Here is an 18,505-nt window from a genome sequence, read left to right as displayed (position 1 = left end):
GCGAAAAAATTATAAATTTTTTTATATACCGATGATATGATGACATTATTTGTTTCGAAAAAATAGAATCATATAAAGATGAGAGGTGAAGTATAATAATTAATAAAAACATTAATATGATAATTTAGATATCAAATCTAATATGTTGATTTTGATTGGTTACTTTTTTGGAAATTTAATAATGAATTTCGTTTTTCTAATTAAATTAAATTAATTAAAATTTATATATCAAATCTTATATGTTGATTTTGATTGTATAGTTTTGGAAATTAATAATGTATTTCGTCTTTCTTATTAAATTAAATTAGTATTTGACTTTTTAATCCTTAAAGAGATGAATTAATTTAATCTTTGAAATTCTATTTCTAATGGCATACCTATGTAATTACTTACAAAAAATAAGGTTAGTTTTTATTATGTACTTCCCAAATAATAGTATAGGATAAGAATAATTGTTTGCAGAAAAATTAGAAAATTGTAAGATTTTCTCTGATTTTTTTGTTTGAAAATGAGAAATATGAATAATTCTTAGAATATTTTGCAAACTTATTATATTTGGAATAAATCTTCAACAAAAGAATATACCTAACATTTTGTTTTCTCTATAGCACATTGATCCCATCATAAAAATTATCATTTACAAAGCAATATCTACTAGAATTTTCTAAAAACAAAATGATGTTCAATCACTTAGCACATCTTTGTCGTTAGCCAAGCAGGAGTCACCAGTACCTGTGTCCGAGTATCTGAGCCATCTGAAGAAATGTCACTCTAAACATTTCCTCCTCTTGCTGTTATAATGCTCCTTAACAAGTAATTTTCAATTTTTCTTTATAAAATCACTTTTTACATATTATTTGTAGAATAATTGGATTGTATGCCCTAAATTTAACTAGAAATTTGATATGTACACTACAATTTTTTAAAATTTGTGATATATCTAATTATTATTTTTAAATGACATTTTTGCTCATAATTAATAATAAAAAATTCTGAAAACGAATATAAAATAATTTGATGAACTAGTTTTTACAAATATTATTAAAAATCTAAAACTATCAATTTTTGGGTTAATTTAGTAAATATTTTGGATAATGATTCATTTCGTATTAACTACGAATTTTAGTTATATATAATTCAAATTTATTTTATTAATTTTTTTCATTTAACAAATGTTTTGAGAGACAAATATATATAAATACATTATATTGATTTTTAAATTAATTACAAATGTAAACTCAATAATTATAATTTATTTATTGTAATATAAATTATTAATTTAAACGTTATCACAAAAATATGTTTGTTTTAAAAAAACAAATTGACAGTAAAAAAGAATCTAGAATGTAAAAAATCAGTTAACCAAAATATAAATCGGTTGTTTTAATAGAAGTCAACGTAGATGAAAATTTAGTACAAAAATAAAATATAAATCAACAGTTTAACAAATCAATTTTTCTCAACAAATCAATATAAAATTGAATAAAGTCAATAGTTATAAAAAATCGACTATGTAAATATCAATAAAACAAAATATAAGTTAACTGTTTCAAAATAAGTCGATATAAAATAAATTAGGTCGACAAAAATTAAATATACTAGGATTGGACCCGCACTAATTTAGTTTTCTGTATTTACATACGTAAGTATGTTTTTTTAATAACGGGACGTATTTTACAATTACGGCAATGTAGTATATTTTGATGTATTTTACTTAAAAAATGTTGTGATTTTGATTTAGGAGGTGTATAGTTTAAAATCCTATAGACGATAGAAAAGTACATACTGATATTATGTAATAATGTGTATTATAGTTTCATATACTTAAAGTTTAATCAAAATATAGATGAAATGTTTTTATATAAATGGACAAAGTTGTGTAGATAATGAATGTTTATATAGTTTAGTTTGCTAATGCAATTAAATTGTAAATTGTATAATATTGATTCTTAATTTTTATGTTTGACTCTTTTATATACAGAATTCCAAAATAAGATCCCAGAAAATAGATGCAGCTAAATGGGTTTATCTTTGACCCACAATATTTGATGATTTGTTTTAATAAAAGAAAAGCGATTTAAGAAAAGAAGACAAATCATCATATTTCTTTATGATTTAGCTGCAAATTGAAATTTTGTTTTTTGGAGTTTGAAATAACTACCTAACTTAGTTAAGATAAAATTTTGCTAAATGATCTTAACGAATCTTGAAAATAATTTTAAAGAAAAACAATTCATTTTGAGTTAATATATTTCGGAAAGGAAAAAAAATTGTTTATCAATTTTCTACTTTTAACTGTATTTTTGTTTATATATTAAAAATGTTATTAATTATTTTCATATTTAAAAAGATTAGTCAAATTTCGAAATATTTATATAGCTTTGGAATCTAATTTATATTGATTGTTCCATAATATGAAAATTTACAGAATATTTTTAAAAAGAGTATATTTTAATAACTATTTTTAATAAGATTCCAAAGATTTAGATTTGATTTGTTACTTTTTTCAATGTTATCGGATTTTTTGACTGAATATGTGGGATTAAATGTTTGGGTCAAAGTTTATTAAAACTGGGTCTACTTTGCACCAACCCGTTTAAAATAAATAAATTTAACCATAATCTACTTTAAATAATATGGGTAATTTTAACTACCGTAATAATGCTTGTGAAAACTTTAGTTGATATAATACATGAAGTGACTAATCAATAAAACAATTAGATTTTGGTCAATAAAAAATTAACTATTTTAATTGATTTGTATTTTTTTGATAATATGATAATTGATATAAGACATTAAGTGACTAATCAATACAACGGTTAGAACTTGGTCAAAAAGATTTAAATGGCTTAGATTGATTAGTATTTTTTATTATGTGATATTTGATATTAAAAATCAAAAGCTTAAATCGATTTGCAAACACTATAAAATGGATACCATGTTTGAAAAATTAGATGGATATCATCATCTTTCTTTTCTTCTCATAAAAATGAATTTCAACTATGGTAGTTCATTTTATATACCGTCTCAGCAACTCAAACCCTATTTTAATTCTGAGGGTTCTCATGGAAAAATATTTTTCGCAACCTTTTCTACAATTATTTTGCAGATAATCCTTTATTTTCTAAGACCATGTTCTGATGAAGATTTTGGATGGATCATCCTTTGTTTCAGCGTATTATGTTGTTATACAAATACATAACTACTACTTTATCCAACGAAGAGATGGTGCTGATAAACTTGAGTTACAAAAAATAACGATTGTATTTTAAATGTTGGCATACAATAATTTCCAGAACATTTTTCGAGATTGGCTACAACACAAATCTTTCTAGATAGAAAAGTCATAAATGTGAAATACTTTTAGGTTTTATGTCGTGGAACAGGTCTTAGATCAAAATTCTTTATTTTATACATCTTGTTCTTTACCAACAGCTTTATACAGATCTTCAACTACACTGCTAACAAATCTGTCATCTTCCACAGAGCTTCTTATCATTTTCTCATAGAACAAGATTCCTTTCTCTGCGTCACCACAAGTCATATATCCCTTTAGGATCGTCCGCTTGCAAGCACTGTCTGGACTTATACCGGCTTCAGACATCTTGCAGTATGTCCTTTCAGCCTCCTCCATCATCCCAGCTTTGACAAGAGCAGAGAGCAATGAACTGAAATGGCTGTGAGATAGCGGGATGCCTTTCTCTTTAACAAGAGTTATCGTTTTCTCTGCTTCTGCAAACTGTGAACTCTCAGCATAGACTTGAATCAGGGTGAGGTATGTGGATAAGTCAGTACAGCGACCATTTCTCTCCATTGCTTGCAAAAGTTCATCAACCTCGTGATGGAGTCTACTGGTTGCACATATTTTGACCATCATGTTGTAACTAGGCTGCAATATTTTCCCAGTATTATAGATTTGTTTTCACCCATAGTTAGATTTTAAGAAATATCTCATAATGTTAAGCCACTAAATAGATGTTACGAAGAATTTGGCTAAGACCTACCGTTCCAGGTTTAATCCCTTTCTTCTGCATTTCACTAAACAAAGACAATGCTTCACTCATCTTTCCTGTAACAGCCAGAGAAAGTTTCATTTGTTAATGTAACCAGAATCAAGACAGGTCAATGTTACAGAACATTCCATGTCTGCGAGAAACTGTGATTGATAACATACACGTAACATATTTATAAATTTCTTGATTAGATACATACCCCCCTTGCCATAATGCATAATCATGTTTGTGTAAATTTTCTCGTCCAGATACAACCCTGATCTGCGAGCGTTACTAAAAATCTCAATTGCTTTGTCCAGCTGCAGACCTCGCCCATATACACTGCATCAACCCACAAAGATAGCTGGAATATATAACACGACGACCAACTTACTGGAGTCTTAAACATAAGGAAGCCGGACGGATGCGTTTACCTGATCATTGTGTTGTAGGTCTGAATCGAACAAGGAACACCTGAGGTATGCATCCGCTCATAAATTTCAGATGCACATTGTAGTTTACCTGTGACAACAGAGGTTTGAGTGTTGGTTCCATGTACCATATAAACTTCAACTGGAATTGATAGATCATATGTTCTGTTGTACCTGCTTCTAGCATTGCCTTGATAAGAGTATTATAGCCAACGGTGTCAAGCTCTATGTTTTTTTCAAGGCAGGTCCGTGATATATGTTCTGCTTCTCGGTGTTTCCCTGTGATTATGATAATACAGTAACATTGCAATTAACTTGAATACAATACGTATCATGTAACTTAACTCTGCAAGTAGTTGATGGAAATGTAACAGTCATATATCAATTCATAATTTTCAAACCCATTAGAATATCTTCAGCTCAAAAATTTCAAATCTTGTGCTATAGATTAGATTATTTGGATCCCTGAATTTCACTGAAGTTTTTTGGGATGGAAGGAAATGCAATTTTCCACTTGACATACCTCGATTTGTTAGAGCATTCACAAGTATGCTAATGGTAACAGCTCCTGGGTCACAGCCCTTTTCTGCTGATTCCATAAAGAGTCCATATGCATCTTCAAGCCAGCCACATCTGACATAAGCATCAATCATTGAGCGGATAACAGATTTCCCCGGAGTTTTAGATTCTCCTGCTGCAAGGTAAAGCCGTTTCGCTTCTTTAAGCTTATGTTGCCTCCCATATACAGCAATCAAAGTCGCGATTGTTTCCTCCTCCATCCTGAGTCCTAGTCTGATAATTATATCGGCAATCATTTCTGCTTTAGATACATCACCTGCATACAAAATGAATGTAAATCTTCAACAACATAACCAAAGCTTGTTAACATATACCCATATCTAAAGAACAACGAACCAGATTAATTTTCCTACCTTCTCTCACAAAGCTACTTATGACTCGATTTACTGCCGATGAACCAAGATCAGTCTTGAACATTAAGTTCAAGATTGCTTTAGTCTCATTCAAATTTCCCTCTTTCAGTCGCAAATTGAGCATCAGTCCAAGAGCCATGACATCAAGTTGACTCACGTTTAAAACTGCTTCATGTTTATCGTGCTTGTTAACGATATGCATAGACTCTGCAAGTGTCTGAACAAATCTGTTATCCTTAACCCTTGCCTCTCTACCCATTTTTACTATCAAATCTTGAGCTTCTGCTACCATTCCTTCCTTGCAATACACTCTCATAGCCGTCTTGTAAAGCTCTATATCAAAGTGCACTTGATCAACCATTATCTGCTTGATAAAACCCTTAGCTTTCTCTCCTAAATTGAGTCTGGTATACAAATTAAGCATGTCGTTACAAGAACTGGCATCAGGAAGTCCAGTCTTCGATAAAGCACGAAATGCTTCCTCAGCACAGTCAACATTCTGTATCTTAGCATAACACTGTAACATGACAATATAGGCAAATCTGGAAAGAGGAATATCTCTTGTCTTCATCATTTCAATTACATCTAATGCTTTGACAACATTTCCCGAATTCAAATGAACTTGAGACATTGCCAGATATGTTTTCTCATCAGCCAGTAAATTCAGGCGTTCAGTCTCTTCAAACATACTCTGTGCATCATGGAAAAGTCCGAGCTTCCCATATATTCTGATGATCAACCCGCGGATGACCTCATCAGCTGGAATCTTATTTCTTTCCATGTCTGCAAAGAGAGAGAGCGCTTTCGGGTAGTTCTCCGTTTTGTAATATAAACTTAACATAGTAGCACAAGTATAGTTACTCGGAACGATTCCCTGAGATCTCATATCCTCATACAATCCAATAGCCTTCTCCCAATCACCAGCCTTCACACTTAAACTAATAACCGAGCTGTAAGTCACTTCCTCGGGGACAAACCCCAAACTCTTCATCTCACCAAAAGCCTTCAACGCCTCCTCCTTAAAACCCTGTTTAGCATAAGAGCTCACAACTAACGTATACGTGAATTCATTCGGAGGCACACCTTCCTCCACCATTTCTAACCACAAATCTATCACTTTACCATGAAAAGATTTCTTCTGAAGAGACGACAGCATGAAATTATACACAGAAGTCGACAAAAGTATCCGCCTTTCTTGAACAGCTTTGTAAAACGTCAACATAGCACTATGACGTCCCCATCTAGCATAAGTACACAACATTGTACCACAAGCTACAGCATCTGGTTCACATCCAACTTCAAGCATTTCTAAAAAAGTCTCCTCAGCCATCTTTATCTTCCCAACTTGTCCATATAAACGAAGAACAATCGTATACACAACCACACTCGGACGATAACTCAACTGTTTAACACAAAAACCTATCACCAAAACTTCATTAAACAACAGAATCAAGATCAAGATCAAAGCTTTAAGAAGAGAATCAAACCTGCAATTTCATCCAAGAGAAAAAGTCTCTAACTTGTCTCCAACCTCTCTGTTCTTTCAAAACAACACACATATCTCTAAAACTCAACTTCGCTACAAAGCTACTCATCACAAATCTCATATCATCACTACCTTGTCTTCTCTGTGACAAACCTCTCACCGTCTTAATCGCAGCCACCACATGTTTCCCATACATCTGACCATTCCGATCATCTTCCAAATACTGAACCATTTGCTCTGGAGTTCGCTTTATCCATTTGGGAGTCATTGCTTGTGAGCCTTGGTTCCTTCTTAACGTGCTTAAGTATTGTGCTTTCTTCTTTATGATTCGTCGAGCGTCGTCGTCTGATAATGGATGCTTCGGTCTCTCGTATCTCGGTTTTGGTTTTTCCGGGTTACCGTCGCTGAGTGACCACGGGTCGGGTCGGACTTTGGAAGAAGAAGATGATGACTTTATTGAGATCCTAGAGTTTCTTGAGGGTATTTTGGGAAGGAATATTGAAGGATTGAAGTGTGTTGTTGAAGTGAGGAAGTCACTCTTCATTGCTTCTTCCTCTCGAATTTCTCCGGCCACAACCTCGCCGTATCTACAAACTTCAGTGACAGTCTCATTATTTTAGACCTTAGATTATCCGGTTAAATCGATTTAAGTCGGTTTGATTCGGTTAAATAGCTTTATTTCCGGTTTATGGTTTATCTCTTAAAGTTTATATTCGGTTATGAAGTGATATCAGAAACAATCTTTGTAAATTTCGATTGGTTTATTCGATGTAATCTTAATTTTTCTCTTGATTTTGTTTCGTTTATTTTCTTGATTAAACCATAATTTGGTTTAACGTGGTTTACGTTTCTCTTCCATCCATAATTAGCTTTGTTTCCGGTTTATGATTATTTTTCTGAATTTTATAAGTTTAGGTGGTGTTATTGGTTAGTGAAGTTGAAGTCAACTCCATTAGAGTTGAAGTTTATCAGATTTTAAAACATCTGAGTTCATTTAAACTGAATCACTATTCATTCTGTCGTGGAAGTCTATTTTCAGTGATATATGATGTCATTTGGTTTTCTAATAGATATGAACTCTATAACAAATGATTTTATAATCTAATCGAAATCTAACAAAACTTTGACCAGTTTTTTATTTTTTTATTTCAAGTTTTCTAGAGTTTTGAAGTTTGGGAATAAGATAAAGAATTTATTCATAATAATTTTGGTGAATCCAAATTAAAAACTTTAAAAACAAAGAAAATAAAAATTAAGCTCAAATTATTCCATAATGGTTTGAATCCATCCTAGCCTCTCTTCCACCGACATGCTCACGAAAACGTCTTGTATTCCCAAATGATAAATTTTCGTAAGTGCCTTGTAACGAATACATTCATCCAAGTCAGAAATTTCTTTTATAGCATCCCAAACGTTATTCTTTTTCTGTGCCACTTCATTTTGTTGCCTCTCTTCTCTTTGTTGTATTATATCCAAAATTTTACTGCTAACAACCATCATAGGACTTTCTTCTTTTTGTGAAGTACTTCTCTCAGATCTTGTTCTTTTACGTGGGGGAAGCTTAGGACTTTCTGAAGTTCCATGAGACATAAATGGTGCGTAGTGCTCCGATGACTCATGATGAGTTGTAGTATCATACTCATACACGTTGTCAAAATCATCCACATATTCTTTTCTTGGATTCTCTCCAGCTCTGTACGTAAGTCCATCCGTACTATCACATAATCCAATTGCATTTTTTCCAGTAGCAACACCTTCCCCAAATATGATTTGCAACTCGTCAAAAAATTCAAATGTATCATAACGAAGTTGTTTATTGTTCGGATGTGCCTACAAAAACAAAGGGACATATTAATAATATGTAAGTACGACCATGTTCACTTAAAAAAGAAAATGTGATACTTACTTTTAGATAGTCGCTCCAAACTTCATCAGAAGCCGTAAATCTTTTTGTTAAAGGATCCCAACCAAAACCAGAACTAAAACGCTGAAGATCAAGACAACTTTGGTATTGTATTTTTAAATACTTCATTCTGCTTAAGTAGTGATTGTAGTTTTTTGAACGACAAAACTCTTTGTTGATCTCCGGCATAAACTTCGTTTCCACGGTTAATTTACTGATTGTGCCATTAGAATCACGCCAATTATTGTTGATCCCTTCCACAAGAAGTTGCACCAACAGCTTAGTCTCCTCTGGAGACCACGGATTATAATCCCCCTTTTTTCTTTTTTTGGGTTGTGAATCTCCCATAGTGATACCTATGACAAATTGGAAAAACAAATATACGTTAAAACATGAAAAAGTTGCAATATTTTAATAAAAAATAACCATACGTCAATGCAAAAAACAAGGAAATAGTGAGACGGGAAACAAAAGTTAACTATTCAAAAGTTAATCAATATCACACTTCCAACATATGATTCTGTAAATAAGAACAAAAGAAAAAAGTAAGAACAAGTGAACCTTTTTCTTTGCAGTCGAATGAGCTTGTATGCTTAGAGAATGAGAAGAGAGATGTACGTGACATTTATAGAGATAGTGCGATCGTAAAGATATACGTTAATATAACAAAAAGATTGTGATATTATTATGATGATCATGGTAATATATATTCTAAGTAATATGATTCTATTCTTTAGTAGCAACTAGAATATTATGATGATCAAAGTAATATTCTAATTGATATGATCCTGTACTTTTTATTTTAATTGATATGATTTGAATAATGAACAATGTTTTACAGTATAACTCCAAAAGCTTAGCTGTAACATAGATGATAGAGGTAGAATAACTCGTTCATAATTAATAGTATTAAACGTTTACAAAAGAATACATATAAACCCATACTTCTTAGGTCAAGGTATAATTATTCCACCACCGATATGAGTAGAACATAATTTAAAACGTTATGGTCAAGTGTCATGCTGACATCATTGTCATTTCTGTATTTGTATGTCTTGTACCATTTTCCCATGGCCAACTTCTCAGTTTCTAATTATGTCGATGAGATTAGCCCGGAAGCATGTCATATATCATTTCACGACAAGAACTCGTTCATAATAATAATAAAAGAAAGTGTAAAGGGTTCAAAAATAAATCTTTCAGCTCAAACACGGGAAAAGTGTCTCCATCAACACCAAAGAAAGACAAATACATGAACTTTATAAAAAGTGAATTACTATCTTTGGCTACCAATATTAGTAGCATCTCTCCACATATCTGCAGCTATGGTCGCTCGCCAATGTCTTGCATGCTCTCTTTCTTGCTCTTGGGTTTCAACATTTTCTTCACCACCATTTTCTTCAGAATTCTGATTTGCATTGTCAACATCTGTTTCATCTTCTTCGTCACTTGAAAATTCATCTGACCGACATTTTTGTCGAAGAAAGTTATGTAAGGCAGCACATGAAAGAACTATCTCTGCTTGGGTCTTAAAAGAAAACGGTGGTGCAGATTTAAAAATCAAGAACCTAGATTTAAATATACCAAAAATTCTCTCGATAACGTTTCTTAAAGATGCATGGCGAAGGTTAAACAATTCATTCTGATTTGTTGGGTCACGTCCTTCACCACGAAAATCTTGTAGATGATAACGAGTACTTCGTAGTGGAGCTAAGAAATTACGTCGGTTTGGAAACCCACAATCTGCTAAATAATATTTTCCTGAAACATGGAAGCACACTATTAGAAATAAATTATCATATGATAAATCACCTTTTAGAACTTGTAATCTATTACCTTCTGGAACTTGCAATCTATTAGTTCTTCTTGTTAAAGCATCTTGTAGAACTTTTGAATCGTGAGCCGAACCTTCCCATCCACTTAGAACATATATGAACTCAAGATCAAAGTTACAAGCAGCTAATACGTTTTGTGAAATGACTCCTTTTCGATTACGATAACTAGCCTTTTCAGGACCTTGTACCATTGCATTTATGTGTGTGCCATCAATAGCTCCAACACAGTCCTAACATAAATTAAAAACTGTTTATATAAGACTTCAAGAAATATTATTCACACAAAAAGATATGTACCTTGAAGTAAGGATAAAATCTTGTGGTTTTGCTTATTTTTGAGGGCACTGTATTTGTAACCTTGGCCATCAATGTTGGTGCAAGCATGTTTAAAGCTCTGAGAACCTTGTGGAAATTAATACTTGTTGAAAATTTTGATCTCTTGAAAGTGTCCATTGTGTGACAATATCTTGAATTTTGGCCCACTGTTATCAAAAAGGTAGCAACCATCTCCTCGACACATACATGTGGTGTACCTTTCAAACCTGTTTTCATTTGGAGAAGATGACATAATTCCGCAAAAACCTCAGGATTCATACGATATAGTTGACGAAAATGAATAGGATCATCTTTCAAAGCCTTTTGTATATAAGCGTGTCCCTTTTTTGTGATTTGTCGTCGCATCGGACGTGGGATTTGACTTTCATAAGCATCAACGGATCCAACCACCATCAATAACATAATATCTACATCTGAATCATCTTCCTCACAAAGATTTCGTTCCATTATAAAACCTACAATAAAAATATATATAATAGTATGATCAAAAGTGATAAAAGTGACTTTGTTCTCAAGCAAATTCACGAGCCATGACTACTATAATGATGAAAAGAGATAGACTTTACCGTGAAAGGGAAGAAGAAAGAAGAAGGAGAGAAGAAAGTCCGAGATGTAACGTGAACCTAGATGTGGAAGGAAAAAGAAAGTTTTTGGCAAAGGAACAAGGCAATATGTAATATTCTCATGAGACTGTATGATTGTGAAAATCTCAAGATACAAGGCAATATTTTGATTGCTATAATTTACACATGAAATCAGTTTGAGATTCATTCAAATCTTTTCAAATAAAAGTATTTGTGAAAATCTATCAAACATGAATAACATGAAACTTGAACTAATCATTGTGAATATGAGAACCAATAACATTAGAATTAAGACTCTAGTAATATAAACATTAGAAATATGAAAACCAATAACACTTAATTTTAAAGTCTTTTAATGAAGATATTGTAAGTATAAGAACTAATAACACTTGATTTAAATAATGGATTTAAAATCAATGAATGAATAACATTAGATTTGGGTTAGAGTTTAACTCTATTAAAATCCACTAACCAATAACACCCCCTTAATCTTTCTTTTTTAACTTGATTATATTTTCTTAAGACTTGAGAGCAATAATATTTACCAACATGCCAAAACTTACTAATGTTGTTGTCTCGGTATAGTCTGATCTTCCAAAAACACTAACTTTAGTGTCGCATTCCAGAGATGATGTCCCAATATGTGCGATTGACAAAAGAGGAAGAGACCTATGGGTTCTTTAAGTTGAGACCCAAAACTGCTTTAAGGTCAAGCTCCCAGTATTGGCCATCTCCAAACCGTGTCGCTCTACTCTCGTGTCTAAACGCAGGAATCTGATGCGAGAATCGACACACTTCAGTCTTTGGAATGTCAATAAAACTTGCGTTTGACTCTTCACTCCTTCTGTATAGAGGCTTGTTGTTAAACCCTTTAGCAGTCAAAGTCATTGCTTGTATCCTCTGCTCGTCGGTTTCCACTACTTCTACAATCTCAAGTTCTTCCGTCTCAGTATAATCTCTTGTGTTGCAGTTCTTGTACAGAGCCCAGATCTCACCCTTCCCTGGGTATACTTCGAATCTGTTCTTCTTAGTCTTGACAGCTTTAACCTGATGTGAGAAGCTGCTAGGTACATATACTTCGGCTTTACCGGTTTTCAACTTGAAGCGGCCACAGCACACTGGGCGTGGCATGTGTATTGGAGGGCGATACAGCTCTAGAGGTGCTACATGTAACTTGAATTCAGGACTTGTGTCGATTTTCTTGATCTGAGCATACTTTCTGGGACTCCCTTTGTCATTGCTGTAAATAGCCCATATTTGATCAATCTGGAATTTGTCCCATGATCTCTGGTTCTCGAAGTTAAAAGTGTTTTCTTTCACGGTTTTGCAACTAGATGGCACGCGAGTCTCTGGTTCTGAGCTTTTCATATTACCATTTAACTGAGTCAGCAAACCATCACCCCTGGACTGAGACAATGACTCATCATTTCTTCCATGTTTCTTTACGTTCACTGTCGGTTTGTGTATATCCTGAGGTGTTTTTCTCATTCTTGTGATAGTCTTCTCAGACATCTTCTCACCAGATAAAGACAATCCACCTGGCTTTCCACAGGATTCACCATTGTTAGCACTCTTCTTCTCAGCTATTTGTCGGCCTGACCTTGAATTTGCTTGACTGTTTGTTTCACTCAAAAGACGAGGAGATTTTCGCAGATTCAAGGCATCTACTGCTTTGACACTCTTTCTGGACTCCTTCGCTGAGTTCCTTTCATGATTAGTGCGTCTACCATCAGATTCTTTGGAGAATGAACCATGATTATCATGGACTTTTGGACGTTTCTTTTTAAATGGACTGCTCTCTCTGGTAGTGTTTGCCTGCATTTCAACCTTGGAAGCTTCAGGAAAAGGACCACCAGTTTTACCATTCGGCAATTCTCTATCCAACCCAACATCAACTTTAGAATCATAAACCTCGAACAATTCTTTTGGTAAAGCAGCGGGATCTAATTCAAAGCACCCAGGAGGAACACCTTCTCTCTCTTTTCCAGTCATTTTGAATGATGGGACTTTATGTGAAAACCTGAGCATCTGGCTTGGTGGAATCTGAAGTTGGAGAACTCCATCCTGTGCATCTTGGCGAAAGAGGGAAACAAACCCTTCAACTTTTCCCAGAAAGCCCACTCCAAGGCCATTCTCATCGTTAAAATTAGACAAAACTTCCACAAAATCATATTCATAAGGATGTTTATGATTTTCTGAGCTAGCACTCCAACTGATATCCCAGCCTCTGAAAATTGCCCAAATTTCTCCCTTTCTTGGATATATGACAACGCTATTGTTGCGAGTTAAGTGAAACATCTGACAAGAAAATTTTAAGTGATCGTTCTCTTCCTCTGAACCCCCACCTTGAAAGATTCCACAAGCAATGGGGATAGAGTTATCTTTATTATCCTGAAGCGGGTCAATCCACGTAATCCACAACTTGAACTCAGGAACCAACACTTTGTCTATCCGAGCATACAACCGAGGCATACCATCAATCGGATCGTACATGGACCACACCTGGTTGACACCAAAACAGCTTGTTGTCAGTTCAAAATTACTGAACTCTGGATCAGGCAAATCCTCTGTAATAAGATTTTCATTAGGATTGTGGTTATTGTCAATCTTTGCTTCCATAACCACCCCTTCTCCACTTGCTTTACGTACTTCCCTCTCTTTGTCTTTGACAGATGAGATTTCTTGATATCCAGAATCCACAAATTTCTTAGCTTTTCTTTTAAACGCACATGAAGGGGCAGATGAACCACCACCAGAATCAAAACGTTTAGATGATCCAACACCTACTAATCCTTTTCTTGTAGTTTGTTCAGATTTCAATCCGACATTTGATCTTAACCTTTTTTTTGGAGGGCCTAGGGAATTATCACTGATTTTCTCCTCCTCAGCGTAAGAACTTTGTTGGCTTCTCCTTGGAGATTTCCTCTTATTATTATCTTTTGAATACGCTTTATCCTTAATAAAATCAGAACCATCAACATTAATACTCTCCTCAACACCTTTTTTCATCTTGTTCTTGTCCTTGCTCGTAGAGGGTGCTTCATCACTCCTTGAAACTGACTCATCAGGTACAGATTTTGATGCGCCTATTTCAGGTTCTGTAACCTCAGGATGTGGCTTGTGTAGTTTAGCTGCACTCTTCATCTTTTCCTCATCATCATTCCTCACGAATTCAGTCTCTATTTTGGAGTTTTTTACTTCAGTTTTTTTGCTCTCACCTCCACCATTCCTCTTGTTGAATTTCTTGTTGAAAGTTCCTTTCTTATCCACCTCAGCTGCTACACTTCCTGGTTGAGCACCAATAGACTCCCCATTTGTATTCAAGGATGTGTTACAGGGACCCTGATTTTGAACTTCTTTTTGACCAGTGTTTGATTTAGATGGTGCTTCATTAAATCCAGTGTCGTAGGCCATGTAGGATCTTTGACAAATGTTACAGTTCAGAAGAATGTTCACATACTTTCTCAAATATTTATACCTATAGCCACAATGCTCACAACATGTCCAAAATGTATCAGTGGCACTGTTTGTAGCAGCACATTGTAGACCAGAGTTTGCATTCAACTGGTTAGTAGCCAACCGTAAATAGATTCTGCGCCTTATATCATACTGAGACCGTTTATCCTTGTCAGCGAGAAATCTGCTAGCATCCCAAACCAGCTTGAAAGCAGCCTCAGCACCGGGGAACTGGTTTTTGTCAGGATGGAGAAGCAACGCGAGCTTCCTGACCTGCTTCTTGATTGTAGCATCGTCAGCAAAATGCATAACTTGAAGAATACCGTACCAGTTTTCAAGACAGTTGATTTTCTTCTCGGCAGAATTATGGACATCACATACAGCTAACATTTGTGGTAAACTCTCAAGACCTGAAAAGAGACTCTGAGCCTTCAACAAAAGCTTCTGAGCCCCAACAAAATCACCTTCCTTCATCTTATCCTCTGCTAATGTTTTTGCCCTACATGCCTCTTCTTTATTCCAGTCCATTTTCAACCAAGAAACCTCTTGAATCAGCTAAATTTCGGATATCAGAACAACAAAGACATCAAAGACCCAATATCTCATTCCTGCAAACACAGAAGTCCATGGCAGATACATTGTTAATATATCACTTCCCAATCCCAAAAATAGCTGGCAGTGAAAACAGAAAACTCAGCTTACCATAAAAAAGACAAGAAAAGCCAAATCATTAACACAAATGTAATTCATCCTTCATCACAAGCCTCTCTACCCACAGGACACATTGGAAATGTAGGCTATGAGTAGTAAAGTTCAATAGTATAGACCTGCAAATACAAAGAAGGAAGCATAAAGTCATGTCGATGTAAAACACAATATCAATGCTGACAACTTAAAATCAAGTTTCAATTTTTAAACACAATAGCAATTATGTAAAAGCACCGATTTTTCTTCTCCCCCTTTTCTCGGAAGCAAAATTCTAAACAAAAATCAAAACTAAAACTTCTAATCGGCCAAAAAAAGTACGACGGTGATACACAACAACAACAACAAGTGTTAAAAAACGAGATAATTTCCAATGTTAATATACAAAATTGGGATCACGAGTCGTACAAGGGAGAAAGTAAAAGCCTAGAAGAAGGACAAAAAATACAAACCCAGAAGCTTGAATCTCGAAAGCGAGGAAGGTGAGGAGACGTTCAGAAGAAACTGAGAAACCCTAAATTTGGAGTGAAGAGGGAACTGAGAATTTTGATTTTAGAGAGGAAGACCTCAGCTGAGAAAGTGAGTGGTGGATCTTTTTTTTAGTAATTTCTTATGTGTTGTTTTTTGTTTCTACTTTAGTCCATGTTTTTACTTATATTATTCTTTTTACCAAAATTTGGCGATTCGATCAAAATTATCTCACTTGTACTACTTTTCAGTTTTCACAATACAATAAAACAGATTTTGAATTTCTGGCATAGTCTGGCTTCTATCTGTCTTCAATAGTATAGACCTGCAAATGATAATCAACATCTGAATAAATTAAGTGAACCTTCAATTTACATATTTAAGTAATTCAACAACATTTCTGTAAATTTACAAGGCATGTCTTGAATATTTTTATTTTATGGTGTTTATAATATGCTTAAGCTTCAATCTCGTCTAGTAGCTTAACAAAAAAGAAAAATAATTATAGTTTATATACTGACTAGATAAGACCTGTCTCAATAGACCGACATAAAATATAAATATAATTTTTATCGATGATATTTGAATTCTAAATAGTAATCTATATTTATCCTAATATTTCATTAGTAATATTATTTTTAATCAAATTTTCAATCTTGTACATTTCATATTGATATACACTTTAACTATGTATTTAATAATAATAAATAAATTTTAATTCTACACACTTTATTTTATTAATGATATTTGAATTCTACGTAGTAACGCACACACATTTTCTATATTTAATTTAATATTTTTTAAAAAAACCAAAGTTTAATCTTACACATTCTATTTTTAAAACTTAACCATCTATTTTATCATAATAAACTGAATTTGATTCTGCACTCTTCATCTTAATCGATAAGTGTTAAATTGTTTGTATCAAAATAAAATGTATACATACCAAATCTATATCATAGTTAATACTAAAATAATTATCTATATGTTGTAATCTCAAAAGTTAATTTTAGTTCATGTCAAACTAATTTTAAATGACTTAAAATTAATGAGTAAACTATAAAAAAAAATTAACTAACATTCTCGTCGAGTCATCAAAAATAATTTCTATCAACCATTTTCTAAATTTATGGTGTTTTCACTTATGAATATACGCGTTAAAATTCTTAGAAGAAGACATAAGTATAACTATACTAATATTCTCTTTAAATATTCAAAAATTCTTTCTTAGAAGCTCATAACTTCTTCAATAATTTTTCTTTTCTTTTTTTTTACTGCAACTTCGTCAATAATTTTGTGTTTTCATTTAACGAATAAAAACATTATACAATGATAAATATATTAGTCCAATTAAATTAATTTTAATAACTTATATTGTTATTTTGAACTTCAATAGTCATTGTTTATTAATTAATATCCATGCTAAATATTTTTTTTTTAAAACTTAATACATACCAAATGTAGTACACCAATAACACATATGAATATTGTTTGAGAAATAGGTAACCCAAAAAAAGCTTTATCAATAAAACACCAATAACACATATGAATATTGTTTGAGAAATAGGTAACCCAAAAAAAGCTTTATCAATAAAATGACTTTGAAGCAATGATGGTGATTTTGAAGAGTTTCTTTGTTTGGTGAGAATATATGAGACTATTTCTTTGTTTATGTAGAGGTGAGTATTTAAAATCTCTATCTTTCTAGGATTGATGGTAAGAAAAATTCTTATTTATTGTATTTTATATAATAATATTATATAATTTCTTAAATCCTTATTAAAATTTGAAGAAAAAAGTAATCATTTTTCTTTTAGAATAAGTAGTTTCAAATTAAATAATTGGTAAATGATTTTTAATTTCCATTTTTATTTAATAAGATAAAAATAATTATCTTCTAGACATTTTTTATTTTATTTAAGATATACACTTGTATTTTCAATTTTTATTTAATAAGATACATAAAATTTATTATAATTATCTTCTTTACATTTTAAAAATTGTTTATATAAGATATATATATATATATATTTCACTTATAAAGTTTAACTAAAAAGTTAATTCTAATTATTTTATTATATTTTCAACACTGTTTAATTTTCTAATATTTTTCTTTTTATATTTTAAAAATAGATAATATGATTACATGTGTCAAAAATCAATAGACATGACACGTGGCAAAATCTTATGAGTTACTAACTTCAAAAAATTATATTTTATATATAACAAGATTGGTAAGTATATATTATCTTAAGAATGGACTAAGTAAACTTTACAATATCAATAAGAAAATTAATGGTATTTTAAGAGTCAACATTTACATTAACTCTACAAACTAAATGGGTCAAAGATTTGTTTTTTTATTTGAGTCATAAAC

General features: G+C 32.6%; 4 protein-coding genes and 1 pseudogene across 11 annotated transcripts; 1 reads left to right on the top strand and 4 right to left on the bottom strand.

Moving 5' to 3' along the window:
• Positions 1–3,230: 3,230 nt before the first annotated feature.
• Positions 3,231–7,551, bottom strand: EMB976 (Tetratricopeptide repeat (TPR)-like superfamily protein). 5 transcript variants are annotated; one of them, NM_001344000.1, is made up of 8 exons: positions 6,843–7,551; positions 5,356–6,774; positions 4,947–5,258; positions 4,598–4,702; positions 4,427–4,514; positions 4,213–4,334; positions 4,005–4,069; positions 3,231–3,889 (listed from the first exon to the last, which is right to left on the bottom strand). In NM_001344000.1, the coding sequence occupies exons 2-8, from the start codon at positions 6,683–6,685 to the stop codon at positions 3,410–3,412; spliced, it is 2,502 nt and encodes an 833-aa protein (NP_001331486.1). In that variant the 5' UTR covers positions 6,686–6,774; positions 6,843–7,551; the 3' UTR covers positions 3,231–3,409. The 5 variants fall into 5 exon arrangements, with proteins under 5 accessions (NP_001331486.1, NP_198079.1, NP_001331485.1 ...); NM_122609.3 differs by having other exon boundaries at positions 5,356–6,757; NM_001343999.1 differs by having other exon boundaries at positions 5,356–7,551.
• A 553-nt stretch (positions 7,552–8,104) lies between these two features.
• Positions 8,105–9,092, bottom strand: AT5G27260 (Myb/SANT-like DNA-binding domain protein; the record flags this gene model as incomplete). Its single annotated transcript, NM_122608.1, has 2 exons — positions 8,105–8,671; positions 8,748–9,092. The coding sequence occupies 2 exons, from the start codon at positions 9,090–9,092 to the stop codon at positions 8,105–8,107; spliced, it is 912 nt and encodes a 303-aa protein (NP_198078.1).
• A 928-nt stretch (positions 9,093–10,020) lies between these two features.
• Positions 10,021–11,362, bottom strand: AT5G27250 (annotated as a pseudogene; the record flags this gene model as incomplete). Its single annotated transcript has 4 exons — positions 10,021–10,505; positions 10,581–10,796; positions 10,877–10,981; positions 11,122–11,362.
• An 83-nt stretch (positions 11,363–11,445) lies between these two features.
• Positions 11,446–11,592, top strand: AT5G27247 (uncharacterized protein; the record flags this gene model as incomplete). The annotated part of the gene is made up of 1 exon (NM_001125813.1): positions 11,446–11,592. One exon carries the CDS (start codon positions 11,446–11,448, stop codon positions 11,590–11,592), a length of 147 nt encoding a protein of 48 aa, NP_001119285.1.
• A 209-nt stretch (positions 11,593–11,801) lies between these two features.
• On the bottom strand, positions 11,802–16,269 carry AT5G27240 (DNAJ heat shock N-terminal domain-containing protein; the record flags this gene model as incomplete). Of its 3 annotated transcripts, NM_001343997.1 has the most annotated exons (3): positions 11,802–15,563; positions 15,658–15,782; positions 16,113–16,269. In NM_001343997.1, the coding sequence occupies one exon, from the start codon at positions 15,481–15,483 to the stop codon at positions 12,169–12,171; it is 3,315 nt and encodes a 1,104-aa protein (NP_001318662.1). The 3 variants fall into 3 exon arrangements, with proteins under 3 accessions (NP_001318662.1, NP_001332746.1, NP_198076.1); NM_001343998.1 differs by lacking the exon at positions 16,113–16,269 and having other exon boundaries at positions 12,169–15,563; positions 15,658–15,728; NM_122606.1 differs by lacking the exons at positions 15,658–15,782; positions 16,113–16,269 and having other exon boundaries at positions 12,169–15,483.
• Positions 16,270–18,505: the final 2,236 nt, after the last annotated feature.

This window comes from Arabidopsis thaliana, chromosome 5 (genome assembly GCF_000001735.4).
Source record: "Arabidopsis thaliana chromosome 5, partial sequence".
Lineage (NCBI taxonomy): Eukaryota > Viridiplantae > Streptophyta > Magnoliopsida > Brassicales > Brassicaceae > Arabidopsis > Arabidopsis thaliana.
The sequence above is the reverse complement of the archived record's forward strand: the minus strand, read 5'-3'. Positions and strand labels throughout refer to the sequence as shown.

Bases quoted from the DNA above. Each gene is read 5' to 3' on its own strand.
- EMB976 (NM_122609.3), bottom strand. From the start codon at position 7,385: ATGAAGAGTGACTTCCTCACTTCAACAACACACTTCAATCCTTCAATA. The intron at 5,259-5,355 runs GTAGGAAAATTA...TTTTGTATGCAG, and splicing joins AAGTAGCTTTGTGAGAGAAG to GTGATGTATCTAAAGCAGAA. The intron at 4,070-4,212 runs GTATGTATCTAA...TGGCTGTTACAG, and splicing joins TATGCATTATGGCAAGGGGG to GAAAGATGAGTGAAGCATTG.